This window comes from Callospermophilus lateralis, chromosome 8 (genome assembly GCF_048772815.1).
Source record: "Callospermophilus lateralis isolate mCalLat2 chromosome 8, mCalLat2.hap1, whole genome shotgun sequence".
Classification (NCBI taxonomy): domain Eukaryota; kingdom Metazoa; phylum Chordata; class Mammalia; order Rodentia; family Sciuridae; genus Callospermophilus; species Callospermophilus lateralis.
Genome location: NC_135312.1, coordinates 59201146 through 59224646, shown reverse-complemented (window position 1 = coordinate 59224646; position 23501 = coordinate 59201146). Strand labels below are relative to the sequence as shown.

Here is a 23501-nt window from a genome sequence, read left to right as displayed (position 1 = left end):
TTCTCTCTCCATCTTTCCCCCTATACTTCCTATCCTTTGGTAACCACTACTCTACTTTTGAGATCAATTTTTTTGTTTCCATGAATGAATGAGATCATGTGATACTTGTCTTTCTGAGAGACTTATTTCACTTAATATAATATCTTCTAGTTCTATCCATTTTGCTGCAAATGACAGAATTTCATTCATTTTTATGGCAGAATAATATCTGTTTACATTCATCAGTAGATGGAAATGTAGGTTGATTTTATATCTTGGCTGTTGTGAATAGTGCTGCAATAAACATGGAAATGCAGATGACTCTTAGCATACTAATACCATTTCCTTTAGAAATACACCCAGAGTAGGTTGCTGATCACATGGGTAGTTATTTTTGTAGTTTTTGTTTTTTTTAGAAACTTCCATATTGTTTTCCATAATGTTGTACTAATTTACATTTCCACCCATATTATATGAGTTCCCCCTTTTTCTACATCCTTGTCAGCATTTGTCTTTTTGATAATGGCCATTCTTTTTTTCCTCCTTTTTATTGGTGCATTATAATTATATATAACAGTAGGATTTGTTATAATATATTCATACATGCACACAACAATACAGTAAAATTTGATAAATTTAATTCCTCAGTACCTCCTCTTTTCCTCCCCTTCCTCCACCCAATCCCTTCTTCTATTCTACTGGTCTGCCTTCTATTTTTTTCAATTAGTTACATATGACAATAGAATGCATTTTGACACATTCACAATTGGAGCACAACTTCTCCCTCCTCTGGCTGTACACAGTGCAGAGTCAAACCACTAGTGTAATCATATATAGGGTAATAATGTCTGTCTCATTTTACTGTCCTTCCCATCTCCACAGTCCCACCCCTCCCTTAACTCCCCTCAGCACAGTCCAAAGTTCCTTCATCCACCCCCACCAGCTCCCCAACACTATAGATCAGCATCTGCTTATCAGATGTTTTTTTGGGGGATTGGCTTATTTCACTTAGCATGACATTCTCTAGTTCTATCCATTTACCTGCAAATGCCATAATTTCATTTTTCTTTGTTGCCAAGTAATATACTAATGTGTATATGTCCTACATTTTCTTTATCAGTTCATCTTTTTTTTAAAGATAGAGAATTTTTTAATATTTATTTTTCAGTTTTTGGTGGGCACAACATCTTTATTTTTATGTGGTGCTGAGGATCAAACCCAGCGCCCCACACATGCCAGGTGAGCACATTACCGCTTGAGCCACATACCCAGGTCATTGGGAGTTTTTACCATGAAAGTATGTTGAATTTTATTAAATGCTTTTTCTGCTTCCAATGAGATAATAATATGGTTTCTTACATTCTGTTGATGTGATATACCATGTTTGTTGATTTGCATATATTGAGCCATCCTTACATTCCTGGGATAAAACCCACTTGAATATAGTGAAAAACTTTTTAATGTGTTGTTGAATTCAGTTTGCCAGTCATTGTTGAGAATTTTTGTGTCTTTTCTTTACAGAAATATTGGTCTGTAGCCTATGTTTTTTGTTGTGTCTTTGTCTGATTTTGGTATCAGGGTAATGCTTGTCTTATAAAATGAGTTTGGAAGGATTTTCTCCCTTTAAACTTTTTGGAATAGTTTGAGAGGAATTGGTACTGGTTCTTAAGTTTAGTAGAATTTAGCAGAAAAGTCCTCCAGATCTGGCTTTTCGTTGTTGACTTAATTTTACTACTACTTCAAGTTCACTGCTCACTGTTAATCTGTTATTGGTATGTTGTGTGTATGTAGGAAATTATTAATTTCTTTCAGGTTTTTCAATTTCTTTTGCCATAAATTTGTTTGTAATAGGCCCTAATTATCTTTCATATTTTTGTGGTAACAGTTACAGTATCACCTTAAGTTTTGTTTTTAGTTATTTAGGGCTTTTCTTTTCTTAATCTTATCTAAATTTATTGGTTTTTATTTTAAAAACATTTGGTTTTGTTGATCTTTTGTATTGCTTTCTGTCTTCATTTATTTCTGCTCTGATCTTTATTATTTTTTTCTGTGTAGCTCTTTTGGGGTTTGGTTTCTTTCCTAGTTTATTTAGTTGCATCAAAAGAATATTTAAAGTTTTTCTAATTTTTTGAAATAGGTTCTTACTGGGCTGGGGATGTGGCTCAAGTGGTAGCATGCTCGCCTGGCATGCGTGCAGTCCGGGTTCGATCCTCAGCACCACATACAAACAAAGATGTTGTGTCCACCGAGAACTAAAAAATAAATATTAAAAAAAAAAAATTCTCTCTCTCTCTATCTCTCTCACTCTCTCTTAAAAAAAAAAAAGAAATAGGTTCTTACTGCTACATACTTCCTTTTTAGTACTGCTTTTGCTGTATTGCTAAGTTTTGGTATGTTTTGTTTTCATTTTCATTTGTTTGAAAAAAAGGTTTAGTTTTCTTAATTTGTTAAAAGGTTGTTCAGAGGGTGATGTTTAATTTCTATGCATTTGTGCAATTTCTGTAGTCCCTCTCCATTGTGGTCAGAGAAAACACATAATTTTGAGTTTTTGAATTTGTTGAGACTTGTTTTGTGACCTAACATATGATCTATGCTAGAGAATGTTTCATGTACTAAGGAGTATATATTTTGCAGCTATTGGATAAAGTGTTTTGTAAATGTCTATTATGTCCATTGGCCAGTGGTATAGATTAAATTTGATGTTTCTTTGTTGATTTTTTTTTTCTGGATGATCTGTCCATTAATGAATATGTGGTATTGAAGTTCACTACTATTATTATTTTTGGAGTTTGTCTCTTCCTTTGGTTCTAATATTTCCTTATAAAGGAATATACAATATTTGCAGGGTCCAGTGCTGGGTGTGTATACATTTATAATTGTTACCCACTTGTTAAATTGATCCTTTAATCTTTATATTGTATGTTATCTTTTACAGTTTTTGATGTAAAAGTGGGTTTTATATGAGTACAGCTACTCCTGCTTACTTTTGGTTTACATTTGCAATGAACTATCTTTTTAAAAATTGCTTTACTTTCAGTCAATGCATGTCTTTACTGGTGAGTTTCTTTTAGACATCTCAGCTGTGTTAACCTGAAAATCTATACATGATTCATTACCTCTCCTGCCATATTTAAAATTCTTTGTCCTTGACTGCTTGCAGTCTTACTAGAATTTGTTGAGGTATGCATCTCTTTTATCTCAAACTTACTTAGAGTTTGTTAAGCTTCATGAATGTGTATACAAATGATTTTCATCAAATCACAGAATCTTTGTCCATTATTTTTTAAATTTTTTCCTATTCTTTTTTGTCCTTCCTTTTGAGACTCCTATTATGCATATGTTGGTATCATTGGTGGTAGACAGTAATCATTGAGGCTCTATCCATCTTTTTTCATTTTTTTCTCTCTGTTCTTCAGACTGTATAAGCTCAACTGAAGTATTTTCAAGGTCAGTAGTCCCTTCTTCTTTCCTACTTAAGACTGCTTTTGAGGTCTTCCAGAGATATTGTTGTTTATTGTAGTTTTCTACTTCACAGTTTCTATTTAGTTCCATTTTATACTTTCTTTTTTTGATATTCTCCCTTTGGTGAGGAGTCATTTTCATACTTTAATTCTTTAGGTAACTTTTTTGGGGCGGTGGTGAGGGGTACTGATTGAACCCAGGAGTACCTTTCTACTGAGCTACGTATCCAGACTTTTTTTTTTGGGAGACAGACTCTCACTAAGTTGCTTAGGCAGGCTTTGAACTTGTGGTTCTCTTGCCTAAGCCTCCCAAGTTACTGGGATTATAGACATGCATGACCACAACTGGCAATGATTTTTAAATTTTTATAAAGCTCTTTGAGCATACCATGCTTCTCTACTTACAGTGGTGTTACATTCTGATAAATTTGTTTTAATTTAAAAGTGTATTTGACACCTAACCTTTTGCACATTTGAGCTTAGCAGTACAGTACATGTAGAGTATCAGTTGTTCACATTTATGGTCTTATTTTCTTTTTGGAACTTGCACTGTCTAGTAACACAAAAAAGTATCATTCAACATATTGTCAGCTTGGTAAAAGATGAACATTTGACATATGGTTTTACTGAATATACGTTACTTTTAAACCATCATAGAATTGAAAAATTATAAGTCAAATCATCTGAAGTCAGGGACTATTTCTGTTTTCCATAGCTGATTTAAGGTCTTCGTGGTAAGTCCAGCATCTGTTCTCAGGGTCAGTTTTTATTGATTGCCATCCACCGCCATGTCCTATTATATGGCATATAACTTGCCTATTTTTTAGTGTGTTTTATAATTTTGTTGAGAATTGGACATTTTAAGTAAACATGACAATTTTGAATCTCACCCCCAGTAATTGCTTGTTGTTACTTGTAGTTTTTGTTCATTGCTTTAGTGACTTTTGAATTAATTCTGTATTCTTTGTCATAAGTGGTCATTAAAATCTCTACTATGTTTAGTGGTTAGCTAGTGTTGAGACAAAGATTTCCTTAAATGTCTGAAAATTAAATTAAAAATTAAATCTCCCACTCTTCCGAAGTGGCTCTATGTTTTGGGGCACAACATCAGTATTAAGCCAGGAAGGTTACAACTTTCCCTTTAGCATCCATTTGCTGATTGATATGTCCTTAAGATCAAAACAGGCCCTTCTAACCAGCAGACTACCCTGGGAGATCAAGCACAGCTGCTCATATCCATCCACACATGCCTCTATGGGGCCCGGGTGCACAGCTGGCCTGGTCCACCCCTTTGCTGTCAGGGCGGACACTCCCAGAGCCTAGCCTCTGGTGCAGGATTACCCCTTCTGATCAGTGGACTACTGCAGGAGCTGAGATCCAGCCCAGACTGCCCACACCAGCCCACACAGGATCCAGACTCTCAGTAAGCCTGGTTCGCCCCTCCTCAAGTGGGGCAGACACTACCAGAGCCTAGCCTTTCGTGCCCCAGATCCACCCACTCCAACTTAAGCAGGACCCAGATCCGGGATGAAGTAGCATTCATTGAGGGACACCAACAAGGTCTGGAATCCCAACATCAAGGTGAAGTACAGACACCAGGTACTACAAGAATATAGGGAAGAAGTTAATATCTTAGATCCATGCTGCAGTCTGGCTGCAGCAAAATAACCGGGGGGTGACGAGCAACTTGTATATATTGATACAGCAGGAGTGGGAGCCGTTTATTGTAGTACAGGAGGGGCATATATACATAATTACACACAGCTTATCTTAATTAACAACTAGATAAAGCAGTCAACCAATAAGGAATCTCCACACTTAATGGCTCGCTGGCATTAGTTTACAAACCACTCCCTCTGGCAAAATGCCAGGTGCCATCTTGACTTGTTTACAGACCCTAACAGATCCACACTATAAGAAAGGAAGACACATAGACAGCATGAAAAAACAAGGGAAGAAAATGTCCCAAACAAATCAGGTCACTATAATAACAGAAGGCATGGACAGTGAAGTTGATGAAATATCAGAGAAGGAGTTCAGAAGGTTCATAATTAAAATGATCTGTGAATTAAAGAATGACCTAAATGATCAAATACAAGCAAAAACTGATTACTCCAACAATGAGAAAAGAGAGCAAATACAAATAGCAAAAGATTACTTCACGAGAGACTGAAAAAAACCAGTCAGAAATTCTTGAAATGAAGGATACAATAAATCAAATAAAAAACTCAATAGAAACATAATCAACAGACTAGATCACTTGGAAGAAAGAACTTCAGATAATGAATACAAAGTTTACAATCTGGAAAATAAAGTTGATCACACAGTGAAGAAAGTTAAAAACCATGAACAGAACATCCAATAATTATGGGACAGCATCAAAAGACCAAATATAAGAGTTATTGGGATAGAGGGTGGCACAGTTTCAAAGCAAAGGAATGCACAATCTCTTCAATGAGATAATATCAGAAAATTTCCCAAGCGTGAAGAATGAATTGGAAAATCAAATACAAGAGGCTTACAGGACACCATGTGTACAAAATTACAACAGATCTGCACCAAAGCACATTATAATGAAAATGCCTAGCATACAGAATAAGGATAGAATCTTAAAAGCTGCAAGAGGGAAGAATCAGATCACATATAGGGGGAGACCATTTCGTATTTCAGCAGATTTTTCAATCTAGATCCTCAAAGCCAGGAGATCGTGGAACAACATATACCAAGCTCTGAAAGAAAATGGATGCCAACCAAGAATCTTACATACAGCAAAACTAAGCTTTAGATTTGATGATGAAATAAAAACCTTCCATGATAATAAAAGAATTTACAATGAGAAAGTCTGCACTAGAACATCCTCAGCAAAATATTCCAAGAAGAGGAATTTAAAAAAAAATGATGAAAATTAGCAGAGGGAGGAATTACACTAAAGGGAAATCTAATCAGAGGAGAAACCAAGTCACATTAAATACCAAAAAATAAACAAGAATGGCTGAGAATACAAATCATGTCTCAGTAATAATCCTGAGTGTTAATGGCTTAAACTCACCAATCAAAAGACAGAATAGCAGATTGGATTCAAAAGAAAAAAAAAAAAAAAAGAAGAAGAAGAAAAAGACCCAATAATATACTGCCTCCAAGAGACTCATTTCACAGAAAAAGACATTCACAGGTTGAAGGTGAAGGTTTGGGAAAAATCATATCACTTACATGGACTGCGGAAGCAAGCAGGGGTTTCTATCCTCATATCAAATAAAGTAGACTTCAAATGAAAGTCAATCAAAAAGGATAAAGAAGGACACTACATATGCTCAGGGGAACCATACACCAACAAGACTTAACAATTATAAGTATATATGCCATAAACGATGGAACAGCTATGTTCATCAAACAAACTCTTCTCAAGTTCAAGAGTCAAGTAGACCACAACACAATAATGTTGGGTGACTTTAACACATCTCTTTCATCTCTAGATAGATCTTCCAAACAAAAGCTGAGCAAAGAAACTATAGAACTCAATAATACGATCAATTACTTAGACTTAATTGACATATATAGAATATTCCATCTTTTAATGAGAGAATATACTTTCTTCTCAGCAGTACATGGATCTTTCTCTAAAATAGACCATATACTATGCCACAAAGCAACTCTTAGCAAATATAAAAAAGGAGAGATACTACTACCCTGCGTTCTATCAGATCATAATGGAATGATATTAGAAATCATTGATAAAATAAGAAATAAAATCCATTCCAACATGTGGAGACTAAATAATATGCTACTGAATGGACAGTGGGTTACAGAAGACATCAAGGAGGAGATTAAAAAAATTTTGGAGGTGAAGGAGAACACAGATATTGAAATCTCTGGAACACTATGAAAACAGTTCTAAGAGGAAAGTTCATTGTAAGGAGTTCATTCCTTAAAAGAAGAAAAAGTCAACAAATAAATGACTTAACATTATATCTCAAAGCCCTAGAAAAAGAAGAACAGATCAACACCAAAAGCAGCACAAGACAGGAAATAATTAAAATCAGAGCTGAAATCAATGAAATTGAAACAAAAGATACAATTGAAAAAAATGATAGAACAAAAAGTTGTTTCTTTGAAAAATAAAATTGATAGACCCTTAGCTATGCTAACAAAGAGAAGGAGAGAGAGAACTCACATTACCAGCATATGTAGTGAAAAAGGTAATATTACGATAGACACTAGAGAAATACGGAGGATAATTAGAAATTATTTTTGAAAACTTATTCTCCAATAAAATAGAAGATATCGAAGACATCGACTGATTTCTAAAGTCATATAATTTGCCCAAATTGAATCAGGATGATATACACAATTTAAACAGATCAATTTCAAGTGATGAAATAGCAGATGCCGTCAAAATCTACCAACCAAGAAAAGCCCAGGACCGGACAGATAAACAGCTGAGTTCTAGAAGACCTTTAAAGAAGAACTAATACCAATACTCTGCAATTTATTTCAGGAAATAGTAAAAGAGGCAGCACTTCCAAACTCATTCTATGAGGCCAACATCATTCTGACTTCAAAACCAGGCAAAGACACGTTAAAACAAAAAAACAAAAAAACAACTTCAGACCAATATCTCTAATGAACATAGATGCAAAAATTCTCAATAAAATTCTGGCAAATCAAATACAAAAACATATCAAAAAGATCATGCACCAAGATCAAGTGGGATTCATTCCAGGGATGCAAGCTTGGTTCAACATATGGAAATCAATAAATGTAATTTATCACATCAGTAGACTTAAAGTAAGAGTCATATGATCATCTAAATAGAGGCAGGGAAAGCATTTGAAAAAATACAGCACCCCTTTATGTTCAAAACACTAGAAAAACTAGGGATAACAGGAGCATATCTGAACATCATAAAGGTTTTCTATGCTAAGCCCCAGGCCAACATCATTCTGAATGGAGAAAAATTGAAGGCATTCCCTCTAAAAACTGGAACAAGACAGGGATGCCCTCTTTCACCACTTTAAGATAGTCTTGAAACACTGGCCAGAGCAAATAGATGAAAGAAATTAAAGGGATACACATAGGAAAAGAACTCAAATTGTCACTATTTGCTGATGATATGATTCTATACATGGAAGACCCTAAAAGTTCCACCAGAAAACTTCTAGAACTAATAAATGAATTCAGCAAAGTAGCAGGATATAAAATCAACACCCATAAATCAAAGGCATTTCTGTATATTAGTGACAAATCCTCCGAAAGGGAAATGAGGAAAACTACCCCATTTTCAAATAGCTTAAAAAAAAAAAAATGGAATCAACTTAGCAAAAGAGGTGAAAGATTTATATAATGAAAATCACAGAATCCTAAAGAAAGAAGTCAAAGAAGACCTTAGAAGATGGAACGATCTAACTTGCTCTTGGATAGGCAGAATTAATATTATCAAAATGACCATACTTGCAAAAGCTCTATACAGATTTAATGCAATTCTGATAAAAATTCCGATGACATTCCTCATAGAAATAGAAAAGGCAATCAGGAAATTCATCCTGCAATTCTTAGCAGGAAGAGTGAACCACGTAGCATCACAATAACAGACCTTAAACTATACTACAGAGCAATAGTAACAAAAACAGCATGGTAATGGCATCAAAACAGACTGATAGACCAATGGCACAGAATAGAGGACACAGAGACTAACCCACAAAACTACAATTATCTTATATTAGACAAAGTTACCAAGAACATTCATTGGAGAAAAGATAGCATCTTCAATAGTTGGTGCTGGGAAAACTTGAAATCCATATGCAACAATATGAAATTAAACCCCTGTCTCTCACCATGCACAAAATTCAACTCAAAATGAATCTAGGACTTAGGAATACAACCAGAGATCCTGTGTCTAATAGAAGAGAAAGTAGGCCCTAATCTCCATCATGTGGGATTAGGCCCCAACTTCCTTAATAAGACTCCTGTGGCGCAAGAATTAAAATCAAGAATCAATAAATGGGATGGACTCAAACTAAAAAGTGTCTTCTTATCAAAAGAAACAATCTGTGAGGTGAATAGAGAACCTGCATATTAGGAGCAGATCTTTACCCCTCACACATCAGATAGAGCACTAATCTCTAGGGTATATAAAGAATTCAAAAACCTAAGCACCCAAAAAAACAAATAACCCAGTCAATAAATGGGCCAAGGACCTGAAGAGAGACTTCTCAGAAGATGATGTACAATCAATCAACAAATACATGAAAAAATGTTCATCGTTAGCAATTAGAGAAATGTAAATCAAAACCACTCTTAAGATTTCATCTCACTCCAGTTAGAATGGCAACTATTATATATACAAATAACAAAAAGTCTTGTGAAGATGTGGGGAAAAAGGTATACTCATCCACTGCTGGTGGAACTGCAAATTGGTGCAGCCAATATGGAAAAGCAGTATGGAGATTTCTTGGAAAACTGGGAATGGAACCACCATTTGACCTAGCTATCCCTCTCCTTGGTCTATACCCAAAGGACTTAAAAATGGCATACTACAGGGACACATCACATCTTTATAGCAGCACAATTCACAATAGCTAAACTGTGGAACCTACCTAGATGCCCTTCAATAGATGAATTGATAAAAAAAAATGTGGCATATATACACAATGGAATACTACTCAGCAATAAGAGAGAATAAAATCATGGAATTTGCAGGTAAATGGATGGAGTTAGAGAAGATAATGCTAAGTGAAGTTAGCCAATCCCAAAAATGTTTTCTTTGATAAAAGGAGGCTGTTTCATAGTGAGATAGGGAGATGGGAGGCATGGGAAGAATAGATGAACTCTAGATAGGGGACAGGGGTAGCAGGGGGAGGGGGGGCATGGGGTTATTAATGAGGGTGGAATGTAGTGATCATTATTATCCAAAGTACAGGTATGAAGGCATGAATTGGTGTGAATGTACTGCGTATACAGAGATAAGAAAAATTGTGCTCTATATGTGTAATAAGAATTGTAATGCATTCTGCTGTCATATATAAATAAAAATAAAGTAAAAAAAATCAAAACAGACACAAAGACCAATGGTATAGAATAGGACACAAGACAAACCCACATAAATAACAGTTATCTCATACTAAACAAAGTTGTCATAAATATAACATTGTGGAAAATATAGCCTCTTCAACAAATGGTGCTGGGAAAATTGGAAATCTGTATCTAACAAAATGAGATTATTCTGTCTCTCACCATGCAGAAAACTCAAAAAGTGGATCAAAGACTTAGGCATTAGAATAGAGACCCTGTCGGGCTGGGGATGTGGCTTAAGCGATAGCGTACGCGCCTGGCATGTGCGGGGCGCTGGATTCGATCCTCAGCACCACATAAAAGTAAAATAAAGATGTTGTGTCCACCGAAAACTAAAAATAAATAAATATATAAATAAATATTAAAAAATTCTCTCTCTTAAAAAAAAAAAAAAGAATAGAAACCCTGCGCCTAATAGAAGAAAAAGTAGGCCCAAATCTTCATTTTGTCAACTTGCTTAGGATCAGAATTCTTTGTCAAGACTCCTAAATTGCAAGAAGTAAAAGCAAGAATCAATAAATGGGATTGTATCAAACTAAAAACTTCTTCACAAGAAAGAAAACAATCAATAACACAAAGATATAGCTTACAGAATGGGAGAAAATCTCTGTTATCTGCACCTCAGATAGAACATCAATCTCTAGGATAATGGAAGATCATTTGATTCGACAAGGGAATGAAGGGAAAGAAGGGTGGATAGGAACAGGAAAGACAGTAGATGTATCAGACATAATTTTCCTATGTTCATATATGAATACACAACCAGTGTAACTTCACATCTTGTAATAACCACAAGAACGGGAAGTTATACTCCATATATTTATGTCAAAATATACTCTACTGTCCTGTATGTAAAAAGAATAAATTAAAAAAAAAAAAAACCTGGGGGCTGGGATTGTGTCTTAGTGGTAGAGCACTTGTCTAGCACGCGTGAGGCCCTGGTTTTGATCCTCAGCACCTCATAAAAATAAATAAAATAAAGGTATTGTGTCCAACTACTTCTAAAAAATAATCGTTTAAAAAAAATACGGAGGTGAGAGATTTAGGTATTTTTGGTCTTTTCTGGGCATGTGCGTTGTCCTTTGCGTGTTCATGGTCTTAAATTTCCAGGAGTACGTAAGAACTTTTCAAAGCCATTATGGACATCTCTTTCCCAAGCTTTTCATATTAAGCTTTTTGGTTAGTCTGTTATTTTTCCCAGTTATTACCATCACTTATACTTTCCTGTAATTTTTTTTTTTTTTAAACACTTGCTCAGTTCTAGTCCTCTTCTCCAGGGAGAAGTCTCTCAACATTGGATAAGAATCAGATAATTACTATACAGGTCTGATAATGACTATTTGAAAATGAGGCTTTGAAAGAGTTCCAGCTTTGATTTGTTTTTGTTGCTCTAGTGGCTTCAAAGTTGCCCTGTCATTGTGGAATCAGAATAAATAAAAACTATATAAATCATTATTCTTAATCAGATTACAACATTTTTTTTTCTTAAGTGAATACTTCCTGGGGGTTTTTCAGTAATGTATTGCTTTTTCTTTTTCCCTCAGAGTTGGCAAGAGTTTATTAGAATGTGAGATAAGAATGTATAGTAGGCACTGTAACAGGATGCCTCTGGACAGACGGGTTTCCTAAAAACTGAGGTTCTTGGCTTTCTTTGTTATTGTCACATTCTGTTATACCTCTTTAAGTGGTTTGTTACTCCTTTGTTTAGTGCTCAGAAAATTTTTTTTTCCTGAGGGTTGTAAAGATCTCGTCACAAGGGGTGGGTATTACATGATCTTGGAATAATAATTCCATTAACAGGCTATAATTATCTATGGCTGGGGGAGGTTTGACATATCAGTTCCCATTTTCAGAAGCTTGTCTGCTTTGGTAAGTAACATTCCCTGTGCTTCCTGGTTCTGTGACCCATGGATTCTTTTTTGATATATGTTCACTGTCCTGTCTAAGTAATTGCCCTTCGTAGTCCTTTCCTCACTCACATGTTCATGGCTGCCTTTTTGCCTAATATTACCCTCTCAAGGACTTGGGCCCCTAACTTATTTTAGGGTAATTGGGCATCAACCTATTCTGGCTGCCCCTGCTTAGAGACGTCAATGCTGTGTGTGAAGCTGATCACTGTCCTTGCATTCTGTCATGTGGGGTATGGACGTTTAAAGGTATTCAGCATCAAAGTCCATGGTAAATGTCAGGAAGAAGAGATCCTGATATAAGTTTTCATAGTGGCAGTTGCTGAGCATTTGGACTAGATATACATATGGTAGGGATCATGCTTAGACATGTATTAGAACTCCCACCAATTTGAGCCTTCAGTGAGGTCCCATGAGGTTCTATTGATATAGATGGAGATGAAAGAAGGTTAAGAGGCGTTTTTTTTTTTTTTTTTTTTTTTTTTTTAAATATAATGGGCTCTGACTTTCAGAAATCCTGTTGTAACTGACTTTCAATTTTCAGTCTTTGCCAAGGTGTTGCCCTGGCCAGGAGCCTTCCAGTTTGTCAATTGGTAAGACCTACCTTCCAAAAAGACTAAAAAAACACTTCCAGCCTCTCATCCTGAAAGACTGGATTTCAGTTGTGGCCTTTTGGTCCTACTGGAGGGTTGTTCTGGCCAGAGACTTTCAGGTGCCTCAAGAAATCCCTCCAGTCACCAAGAATCCAAGGTGTAGAATGAAAGTTCAAAAAAGGCTTTACAGGGCAGAAACAAAAAATATTAGATAGTAAATACATAAACCAGCAACAGTTATTTGTTATTATGAAATTTTATGTACTGCACATGATTGCATATGCTATACTTTTATATAGCTGGCAGCACAGTTTGTTTACATCAGCATCACCACAAACACCTGAATCATGTGGTGTACTGTGATATTATGAAGGCATTGATGTCAGTATGTGATAGGAATTTTGCAATTCTATTATACCCTTATGAAACCATCATCACATATGCATTTGTTGTTAATGCAGTATCATGCTTAACGATCATAGGATGATTTTGATAGTTTTTACTTTTTTTTTTTGTTTTTTGTTTTTTGGTTTGATTTTATAGAGTGGCAAATTTTTGGAGGTCATGTTCTAACTTTGGTTGATTTTTTAAGAAATCTGTTTCTTTTTGAGTGAGCTTTGTTCTGTCTTTCAAGAAATTTGTCCTTCTGTTCTATGATGTTGGATTTATGAACATACAGTTCTTTTCACTTTTGAAATATTTTTCTTTTCTCTATAATGTAATATAAATAAGATGAAGTCTTTTTTATGACAACATTTATTCTGTCTCATGTGGGGCTGTTTGTCTTTCAGTTTGAAATCTGTCACCAAAAATAAATATAGAACCTATAGGGTTACTAAAGAATTGAAGATGAGCCTTGCGCAGTGGCACACGCCTCTAATCCCAGTGGCTACGGAGACTGAGGCAGGAGAATTGGGGGTTCAAAGCCAGCCTCAGCAATGGCGAGGTGCTTAGGAACTCAGTGAGACCCTGCTCTAAATAAAATACAAAAATAGGGCTGGGGATGTGGATAAGTGGTCAAGTGCCCCTGACTTCAATGCCTGGTAACGCCCTCCCTCCCCAAAAAGGAATTGACCAAGGTGAAGTGATGTGTTTATGTATGTGTCCATACATATGTTTTTGACAAGCCCAAATTTTAGGTTCATAATATAAACAGTGAAATCTGAAAAGAAAGAATTCTTTTGAAGTTTCATTATCTTAAAAGAATATTTTTTAAATTTCTTTAAGTGTCAGACATTAAATACAGTAGAATTCAATTTAGAAAGTGTTTTGTTTCATAATGTACATTTTTTGTCTTGTATTGCAATTCTGAGTCTTACAAGTTTTATTTTTATTTTCTGCTTTAGGCAATCCTTTATCACAGGATATTCTCAACTTATACCAGGACCCAGATGGAACACGAAAGCTACTGAACTTCATGCTTGACAATCTTGCAGGTAACTATTAATGACAAAAGGAGTATACTCTCCAGATAAAATCACGGTAGAACATTATTCTTTTCATAAATGGAGTGCTTTCTGTTTATTAAGCAATGTTCTAGGAAATTTATTTACATAATTTTAATTTTTCTAAGAACCTAAGTGGAAGGAATTTTTCTAATTCACATTTTACAGTTACATATTCACTGAATCAGATACTAATCATCTGCATACAGCTGATTAATGCCTGAGCTATCAACCCAAGATTGTGCTTTGCTTTTTGTAACAATAATATATAATTCTTAGTTGTTTTAATTTGGTATACATTACCTGGAACCCATACATGTTACACATTTTTTTAAAAAAATTATTTTTTAGTTTTAGGTGGACAAAATATCTTTATTTTATTTTTATGTGGTGCCGAGAATCGAGCCCAGTGCCTCATGCGTGCTAGGCGAGTGCACTAACATTTGATCCACATCCCCAGCCCCCACATTTTTTTTAATGAATAAAATGATAGTTCGATTTAAGATTTTAACTTTGTGTGTGAATGCATACCCATGCATGTACTCTGTTTTAAATTTTCTGTTTTTAGTAAATTATGTGAAGTTTTCAACACTTTATTATAAAGTAAGCTTTATGTTAGAATGATTTTGCTCAGCTGTAGTCTAAGTGTTCTGAGCATGTTTAATATAGGTTAGGCTAAGTGATAATGTTTGGTAAGTTAATTCTATTAAATGCATTTTTGACTTAACATAATAAACTAATTGGGGTTTAACTCCATTGTAAATCAAGGAGCTTTTGTAGTTTGATTTACTGTACATTTGTGGAAATTTTGCAGGCAGCCTTTTTTTTTTTTCCTTTTGTACTGGGGATTGAACCTGGGAGTACTTTACCACTATGTTCCATCCTCAGCCCTTTTTTATTTTTTGTTTTGGAACAGACTCTCACTAACTTGTTGAGGGTTTTGCTAAATTGCTGAGGCTGGTCTCCAACTTGTGATCCTCCTGTCTCAGTTTTCTGAGTTACTGGAATTTCAGCCATCACCACTGTGCCTGACACAAGCAGGTTTTTAAATTCAGAACATTAGAGTCACGGGACTAAAATGGTTGTATTCCATATACAATGTTTTCTTACATTAGACAGCTATTAAGTGTTTTATTTAAAAATTTTTTTTCCTTTGCTTAAGTTCTCAAAGTGTAGGTAAAAGTTGGAGATACTACTGAATTCAGATAGTTTCCTTGGAATAATATCTGCTTAAAATACAGAATTCTGAAACAGTTTCATAAATCATAAATTTATATTATAGTAGCCCTTATTACAATATTTTGGCTTTACTCTTTTTTAATTCTATCAAAAAAGACACCTTCCCTCCAATATAGAAAAAGTAGGGTTTATAATAGGGGAAAACCAGTTAGTATCATTTAAAATATTTTGGTTAAAAAGACTTAAAGTTGATTGATGGAAGATAAATTAGCATGTGCATTAGAGATTTTTTCATTAAGTACTAGAAATATGTGAAAATTAAGCTGTACATATCATATGTACTATTTCCAACTTACATTACAGTTAAATATCTTTCTTGTCTGTATAGATGTAGCCAGTTAATTCAGTTATTGATGTGTGTATATAATTTTTAAGGTATTCTTCATCTGTTTTAGATAAAAGCTGCTTGATGTTATATATGTTGTAAATACCTTTTCCTATGCTTAATTTATCTTTTGTTGAACAGAACTACTTTAACATACTCCAACTTACTGAATTTTCTGATATAGTAATGTTTCTGTTTCCTCTTTAACAATTTTTACCTACCACCTTGATCTTGAGCATATTCTGTGTTATATAGACACTCATATTTTTATTTGCTATACTTAAGAAATGTAACCTTCCTGAAATTGATGTTTGTATAAGGTAGGAATTCATGATTTTTTCCGTATGTGTATTGTATTGACCCTGAACCATTTATTGATGAGACTGACTTTTCATTATTGTGGTTTTTTTTGTATGTGTATATGTGCTGTCTTTGTAATAAATCAAGTGTCAGTGTATGTGTGTGTGTGTTTTGGGATTTTTTTGTTTTCTTCCATTGGTCGGTCTTTCTTTCAGAGCTTTATAATTATACATTGTAGTTGAGTTTATCCCGACAAACTCATATGTGCATGGATTTTGATTTTAGTTTGTGTTCCATTAGTCTTTATGGCAGTGTAACAGTGTCTTTGATTATGATAGCTTTTATAAAAAATCTTGAGATCTAGTAGGGTAAGTCTTCCCTCTTTATCTGATTGTGATGAATCTTGACTAGCTTTGACCATGTGATTTTTTTACTTTATATTTTTATGAAAATTTTTGGAAGTAGGCTTTTCATCTCTCCCTTCTCAAAAGGTATAAGGATATTATTTGGGATTATATTGAATCTATAGATTGCTTTGGAATAATTAATATATTTATATCAGTGGATCTTATTTCATTTTTCATGGCTTCTATAATTTTGGTATTGAGTTATACATTTCTGTATTGCCATTTTATATAAATTCTAAGTATAGACTGTTTTGATGCTCTTATAGTATTTTGAACACAAGGACAGGTAACAATTTATGGAATATCCTTGAATTTTGTATATTTATGATACCATGCTAAACATTTGCTAAATGCCTTTGCTAAAATGTTTTCAACCACTTTGCTAAACTTTTCTTAATCCTGATACATTTTTTTCATTTTAATTTGTACCTTTGTAACATCTGCAAATAATGATGGTTTTATTATTTTCTTTCTCATATACATATATTTTTTCTTTCTTTTCCTTCCTTTTTCTTTTTCTCTTTTTCTCTCTTTGTTTCTTTTGTGGTACTGGGGTTTGAATCCAAGGCCTGTTCATGTTGGGCAAGTGCTATATTACAGAATTACATCCACAGTCCTTATTTATTTATTTTCTTGCCTATTGCACTTTCTAAGACCATCAGTAAAACTGCTAATTAAAAGTGGTGATAGTGAATATCCTTGTCAAATTTCACAATTTATTAACTTCTAGTAGTTTTACAATTAAATGTGATATTCATAGTAGTTTTTATATAGATAAGCTTTACCAGATTAAGGAAGTTTTTCTAATCTTAGTTTGCCAGCAGAGATTTTTTTGTTTGTTTGTTCATTTGGTTTTTTTGAGATGAGGCCTTGTCATGTTGCCCAGGCTGGCCTTGAATTTACCATCTTTCTGTCTAATGGAATTGCTGGGAATATAGGCAAGTACCAATGTAACCAGCCAAGGGAGTTTTCTCTTGAGAGGATTAGATATTTTTTAGCTTTTATTCTCTTAGTATAATAATTATATTGATTATTTTTATATGTTATACTACCTTTGTATTCCTGGAATAAATCCATATAGGTTGTGCTATATTATAATTCTTTTTATATATTATCCCCAGATTTTCAGTTTGTTACTATTCTGCTTAGAATTGTTTATGTCTGTGTTTGAGTCTGAATGACCATTAATTTTCTTTCTTCATTGTTTTTGTCAGATTTTTATATACTGACTTTATAAACTTTGTGGGGAATTCATATTATTGAGTTTGAGATTGGTATTTATTCTATCCTAGATATTCAGCAAAGCATATCTGGGACTGAGGTTCCTTTGTAGGAAGTTTGAAATCATTGATTTATTTTAATAACTGTGGACTTGTTTGGGTTTCTGTTTTTTTCTTTCAGTTTGTAAAAGTCATGTTTTCTGTAAATTTGCACATTTTATCTAAATCTTTAAATTTATTGGCATAGAGTGGTTCAAAATATAGTTTTACAGTGTTTTAAGGTCCAAAAGATATATGATATCTTTTCCAATGAGATGCTAGTTTGTGTTGCCTTTGTTTACTTCATAGAATATTTTCTTTTAAAGATCCAACTTCTGACCATATTGGTTCTCTTTATTATGTTTGTTTTAGTGTCATTACTGTCTTCCTTTTGCTTTCTTTGGGATTCATTTGCTGTTCTTTTTCTTATTTAACATAAAATCTAAGTCATAACTTTTGTACTCTGCCTTGCAGCATATCTACTTATAAATCTCTCTCTGAACATGGCTTTTGAAGCTGCATCCCACAAGTTTTAATATGCATTATTTTCATCCAGTTCAGTGTATTTTCTAATATCCCTCAATCATATCTGCTTTGACCTATGAGTCATTTAGAAACTTATTTCTGAGTTTTCAAGGGAGTTTTAGTTTTCTTTGTTCTTTTGTGGTCAGAGAACTTACTCCAAGTGATTTACAGTTAAAAGAATGTATAATTTATTACCCAGCACATTCTTAATTTTTCTAAATGTTAAATGTCAAGCCAGGCATTGTGGTACATGTACTCTGTTTTAAATTGGGAGCTGAGGCTGGAAGATTGCAAATTTGAAGTCAGCCTCAGGAAGTTCATGAAAACCTATCTCAAAATAGAAATTGCTGGGGATGTATGTAATTTAGTGGTAAAGCATCCCTGGTTTAATCCCCAGTATCAAAAAAAAAAGATAAATATTAAATTTATACTTGAAAAGCATACTTTTTTGTGGTCGTTTATTACAAAATTTTATATATACTGGTTTAAATTCATTAATTGTATGGTTTGAACATGTTTTACATATATTTAATGATTTCTTTGGTCTTATTCATTACTGGCATATAAATTGTCATGTTTTTTTAATCAAGTAAGACTTGCTCTTTTAATGTTATGTTAAAATCTTCCTTTTTCATTGTAGAGATCATTCATTTAATTTTTTTATTCTTTTTATATATACATTACAGTGTATTTTGACATATTTATAAAAACATGGAGTATATTTTATTCTAATTGGGATCACAGTCTTGTGGTTGTACATGATAGTGAGAATGACTGTATTTATTATGCACATATGAAAGTTGTCAGATTCATTCCACTGTTTGCTATTCCTATTCTTTTAACTTTTAAATGACATGTAATAAGGGTTTTTTAAAATGTATTTCATATTCATAGTTATTTAAATCTTTTGTCATTGTGCTGTACTTTTCTTTTAAATTTATTTTGACACTAACATAACTACATGAAAAACTTTCTACATGTGTTCTCCTTTGCTTCAGATTGGCATTGTATATTTTTGTTTATTTGACTCTTATGTATCTTAACCTTTTTTTTCATCTTTGCTTTGGTTTTTTTTTTTTTTACTATTTTTCTAGTTTGAGGTAGAAATTTCTATTGGTTTGAAATCATCCCTCTTTTTTAATGTAAGCATGTAGCACTGTGAATTACCCTATCAAAAACTACTTTATCTGTACCCCACAAAATTTTGGTATGCTATATATATAGTTTCATTTTCATTCAATTTCCTTTGAGACTGCCTCTTTGATGAATTGTTTAGAAATGTGTTATTTAAATCACACTTGTTTTAAAAAATATTCCTGTTGTCTTTCAGTTGATTATTGTTTTAATTCCAGTTGAAAAATTTCTCTGATATGTTGAAATTTGTGTTATGATCCAGGATACTGTCCATCTTGGTGAATATTCCACAGGCTCTGTATAAATATAAATATTCTGCAATGGTTGAGTGGAATTGTCTATAAATAAAAGTTAGATTATCTTGGTGATGGTGGTCAATTCTTCTCATTTTTAATTTTACTATCTAGTAGTCCTTTCAAATGGTAATTTGGGGATGTTAAAGTTGCCCATTATAGGGGTTGCAATTGTGACTCAGTGGTAGAGCATTTACCTAGCATGTGTGAGGCACTGTGATTTTGAGCCTCAGCACCATAAATAAACAAATAAATAACAAATGTATGTACGTATGTCTAACCACAACTAAAAAAAAGCTGGATTTTTTTTCTTTGTCAGTTTTTGTTTTAGGTATTTTGAAGCTCTGTTGATTAGTATATACATATTTAGGATTGCTATATCTTAGCGGATTGGTTATTTTCTCAATATGTAATGAATTACTTTTTGTGTTTCTTGCATTTGCTTTGAAACATGTAGCCATTTCTGGTTTTTAACAATTAATGTTATTATAGCATATAATTTTTTATTCTTTTATTTCCACCTTTTCTTTGTTGTATTTGAGAGATTTTTTTTGTAATCAGCATATAGTTGTCATGTTTTTTAATCAACTAAGATTTGCTCTTTTAATTTTCATTTTTATTAAATGCTAGATACTTGCACTGAGCACCAGAATAGTTATTGTTATAATTTTTTGCTTTAGCTATTATATATGATATAAGAAGCTGATAGGGAAAGTCTATAGTATTTATCCTTAATTTTACCCATTCCTTTTTTTTCCTTTTTGATGTTTTGTTTCTTCTATTGTATTTTTCTTCCTGTTTAGAGAGCTTTCTTTAGTTATTATTTATGAGTAGTTCTGTAAGTGATCCCTCTCTTAATTTTCCTTTGTCTGTTAAAATCTTTATTTCCCTTGACTTTTAAGTGATAGTTTTGCTGGATACAGAATTTGCAGTTGACAGTTATTTTCTTTGGTTTACAGAAGTTTAGTCTGTTTTGGTATGGATTTCTTTGAGGTTATTCACCTTTTTGGATTTGTAGGTTTGTTTCTAACACAAATCTGGAAACTTTTATCCTTTATCTGTTAGAATACTTTCTTCATCCCCACATCCTTTTTCTTCTAGAACTCTGATGATATGAATGTAGATCTTTGGTTATACAGTTTCATAAGTCCTTCAGGTTCTGTTAAAAGTTTTTTTCTTTTTTGTTCTGATTGAGTTCCATTAATTTATTTGCAGTCACTGGTTTTATCTTTTGTTACCTCTGTAACTATGCTCTTCTAATATCTTTAAAATTTTGGTTATTTTTCAGTTTGATAAATTATATTTTAACGCCTCCCCCCCACCCCCAATAACTTCTTTGCCTGGGTTTTTCTGTTTTTTTCATTTGTTTCAAGGGAATTTGTTTTTACTTATAAAAATTGTTGAGAGGCCCTTGATTCTTTCTGAATCTTCCGTTTTAACAGACAAATTTCCTATTGAGGTTTTGCATGTAATTCTCTTGTCCTTTTTCAGGCTCAGTTAACGTCATCACTACAGACAGACTTAGGCTCACTGCTGCCAGCCACTGTGAGGTGTGGGTGGGATGAAGTGGTTGTCAGGTTTTGCTGGGGATGTTGCCTTTGGCAGACTGGATGGTCACCAGTTTGTTTATTTATTTTATGTGATATTATCTCACACTTCTCTCTGTTCCTTTCTTTTGTCATATCATTGACCATGCAGTTTTACCTTTAAACAATTAACTTCATCTGACACCAATATCCGATTCTTCTTGTAAAATATGTTAAAATTCCTGTTAAAGATAAAATTTCCTTTGGTTTCTACCTTTAATTCCAGTTCCTCTGTGTAGGTTATCACATTTAAAAGTTGGGTCTGTTTCCTTGTACTTTTTGGGCAGCCATTTACATGCAAAAATTATATCAGGAGAAATTTTGTACTGTAACTTTTTTTAGAGTATGGTTTTATATTTTCTAATAAACTATCATATTCAATCCTTATACATTTTGCTACTTTTTTTCTTAGTAGGATTCCTTGGATGTCTTTACACTTTAACATATAAGTGTCTCAGTTTTTCTTCTAACTGGTAAAGTCTTTCTTAAAAATGGATATTAGTTAGCTGTTTACCTTTGCTTTTGTTATTATAAAACAATAGGGTAATTCATATTTTTTTGAATGCTGCTTTAAGCAGATAGGACTGAATCCAGGAAATAAAATTGAATGCTTTAAGTTTAATAAGATGATACCAATTTGTTCCGTAGATAATTGTTCTAGTTTATATTCTTACCAGCTAAATATTCAAGTAGCTATTACATTATCACAAACCCTGGATATTATTAAATTTGAAATTTTTTTGTCAATTGGGTAGACATATACTGCCTTATCTTTTAAATTTTCCTGGTTACTAGTGAGATTGAATGTTGGCTCTTTCAATGTTGTTGCTGAACTACTTAGACTGATATATAGTTTTAGTTAAGATTTGGAAAGCACCAAAATGTTGACATTAATTACTTGTTTTATTTTGAGAAGCTTGATTTCTAGATTTTTACCCACAACAGCTTAGGTAGATTTTGCTATTAAGGATCTCAAGTGCTAGAATGTTCTTTGTTTACTCTTATTCTATTTGTAGAATGCTTTTTTGAAACAAGTTGCTGTGATTCTGGAATGGTACTTCCAGTAGGCATGATTATTTTCTAGGATTGAATATATTGAACTAGCTGGATGATTTGTTCTGATAACTTTTCTTTCTTTCTGCCAAGATGTGGAATATGTGAAATAATGTTCATTCTATTCTAAAAAGTGTGGTTGCTAAAACAGAGTAGTATTCTTTAAATAGATATTTGGAGTACCAGAATGATGAGTAAAGTGACACTCTTAAAGGTCTGGGATACTTTTGTCAGAATTTCCAGAGCTGAATGAAAATGGAGTGATTTTGTTTTAAAGGAGTACATTTCTCAGCTACTAATACCTTGGACAAATCTGCAGACTTGAATGATTTGTTATGTAATTGCAAAGATTTTCAAAAAGAAGAAGAGAAGGAGGTCGTTAAATCTTAGTTATTTTCTTTCACATAGTAATTCCCTAGTTTTAGTTCATGGTATTGATAACCATATCTGAGCAATTTAATGTTTAACTACTGCCTTCCTTTTTTTTTTTGACCATTGCAGTTCTAACCTTTTGCTTTGTACTGACATTATAAAAGAGATAAAGTAAGACCAGGAAGTAAAAAAAAAGAAGAAAAAAAAGAACTAGAAAATTCAACTTTATTATACATTCAAGTGCAGCCTCCCCCCCACCTTCCCCTGTTTTAAAGATGTTTGAACATTTTAATTTGTCAGCCTGTTACAATTTTATATGGCTTTGATTTCCTGGCAGGAAACAAGGCTGACTCAACACAATTTACATATGTAATTAAGACAGTAAGATTTTACTTAAGGTTTTAAATAGGTACCTTTCATAAGTGCAAGTGAAAATACCATTAATGAGTTTCCTAATGTCCTTTTCTGATGTTTTATGTTCTCTTCATAGCTCTTCTTATATTTCCTTTGGTTTCTAAATCCTCATTAAATTTCAGCATTGGATTTTTAAGTCAG

At 33.3% G+C, this 23501-nt stretch overlaps 1 protein-coding gene across 5 annotated transcripts in view; it reads left to right on the top strand.

The window, feature by feature from the left end:
- The window catches only part of Cnot6l (CCR4-NOT transcription complex subunit 6 like), a 98539-nt gene that overhangs the window by 44864 nt on the left and 30174 nt on the right, over positions 1 to 23501 (top strand). For all 5 annotated transcript variants that reach the window (XM_076863935.2, XM_076863933.2, XM_076863932.2 and 2 more), the window contains one exon: positions 14355 to 14444. In XM_076863935.2, the coding sequence (XP_076720050.1) occupies positions 14355 to 14444 (90 nt within the window). The remainder of the gene's footprint in view (positions 1 to 14354; positions 14445 to 23501) is intronic.